Source organism: Condylura cristata, unplaced genomic scaffold, assembly GCF_000260355.1.
Source record: "Condylura cristata isolate star-nosed mole 26May11 unplaced genomic scaffold, ConCri1.0 scaffold00042, whole genome shotgun sequence".
NCBI lineage: Eukaryota > Metazoa > Chordata > Mammalia > Eulipotyphla > Talpidae > Condylura > Condylura cristata.
This window is the reverse complement of record NW_004567143.1, coordinates 5,921,609-5,922,517: the sequence shown is the minus strand read 5'-3', so window position 1 is coordinate 5,922,517 and position 909 is coordinate 5,921,609. Positions and strand designations below refer to the sequence as shown.

General features: G+C 71.0%; 1 protein-coding gene across 1 annotated transcript in view; it reads right to left on the bottom strand.

Moving 5' to 3' along the window:
• The window catches only part of NOM1 (nucleolar protein with MIF4G domain 1), a 16,394-nt gene that overhangs the window by 9,108 nt on the left and 6,377 nt on the right, over window positions 1-909 (bottom strand). The window contains exons 2-5 of the mRNA XM_004694395.2: window positions 761-906; window positions 550-681; window positions 245-354; window positions 7-117 (exon numbers count right to left, since the gene is read on the bottom strand). Of these exons, the coding sequence (XP_004694452.2) occupies window positions 7-117; window positions 245-354; window positions 550-681; window positions 761-906 (499 nt within the window). The remainder of the gene's footprint in view (window positions 1-6; window positions 118-244; window positions 355-549; window positions 682-760; window positions 907-909) is intronic.

Genomic DNA, 909 nt, shown 5'->3' with positions numbered 1-909 from the left:
TCCCGCAGCTGGCCCGCGGCCTCGGCGCTCAGGTGCTGCGCGCGCCTCGGCAGGAAGTGGCTGATGAAGAGCTTCAGGCCCTCGCGGAACAGGCCCAGCTTGGGGCTGTCGGCCACCCTGCGGGGGAAGGCCAGGTCAGCAGGCTGCCCGCGGCTGGGGCCCTCGCAGGCGGCCGGTCACAGCCGGGTCCGGGAGTTGCTCTGGGGGCGGGGCCCCACCCCGGGGGCGGCCGCAGGGAGCATACCTGGCGAAGACCAAGGCGAGGTCCTCGGCCTCGGTTTCCATTAAGAGCTGATGCAGCACTTTTTGTAAAAAGTGGACCCTGGGTTTGTCCAGTTCGCTGAACTCAACTACCTAGAGAACGGGGCAGAGAGAACATGAGGACCCGCCCCCTCCGCACCCCCGACACCTGCAGCAGCCGAGGGCCCCGCCCCTGGGGAGGCCACCCCAGCTCCGCCGGCCCGGGGGTGGGGAGCCAGGCCGCGCGCTTCCGGAGGCGCCTGCAGCCGCCACCCCGCTTTCCTCCGCCCAGGATCGCCCCCGCCAGACCTTCAAGACGGAGAGCGGGAGGGCCCTCGTCTTCAGCAGGTGGGCCACCAGGTGGGCCAGGTTGGCCAGGCCGGTGGCGGGCAAGCGCTCTAATTCCCGCAGTTTGTCCCAAATGCTGAACTGGAAAGTCATCTGACCACCGGGGGAAGGAAAAGTCAGACCGCAGCACCCCCCGGCCCCCGGGGAGACCCCGCGCCCGCGGGCGGCTGACCTGGAACCTGCGGTGGTGCGCGCAGAGCCTGCCCGCCAGGAAGGCGTAGAAGGGGTTGGCGGCCCGCTCCTGCAGGCAGCAGTGCAGCAGCACGCGCACGGCCTCGCGCTCCTGCGGCGCCTTCAGCCCTAGGCTGCAGGCGGGCACTG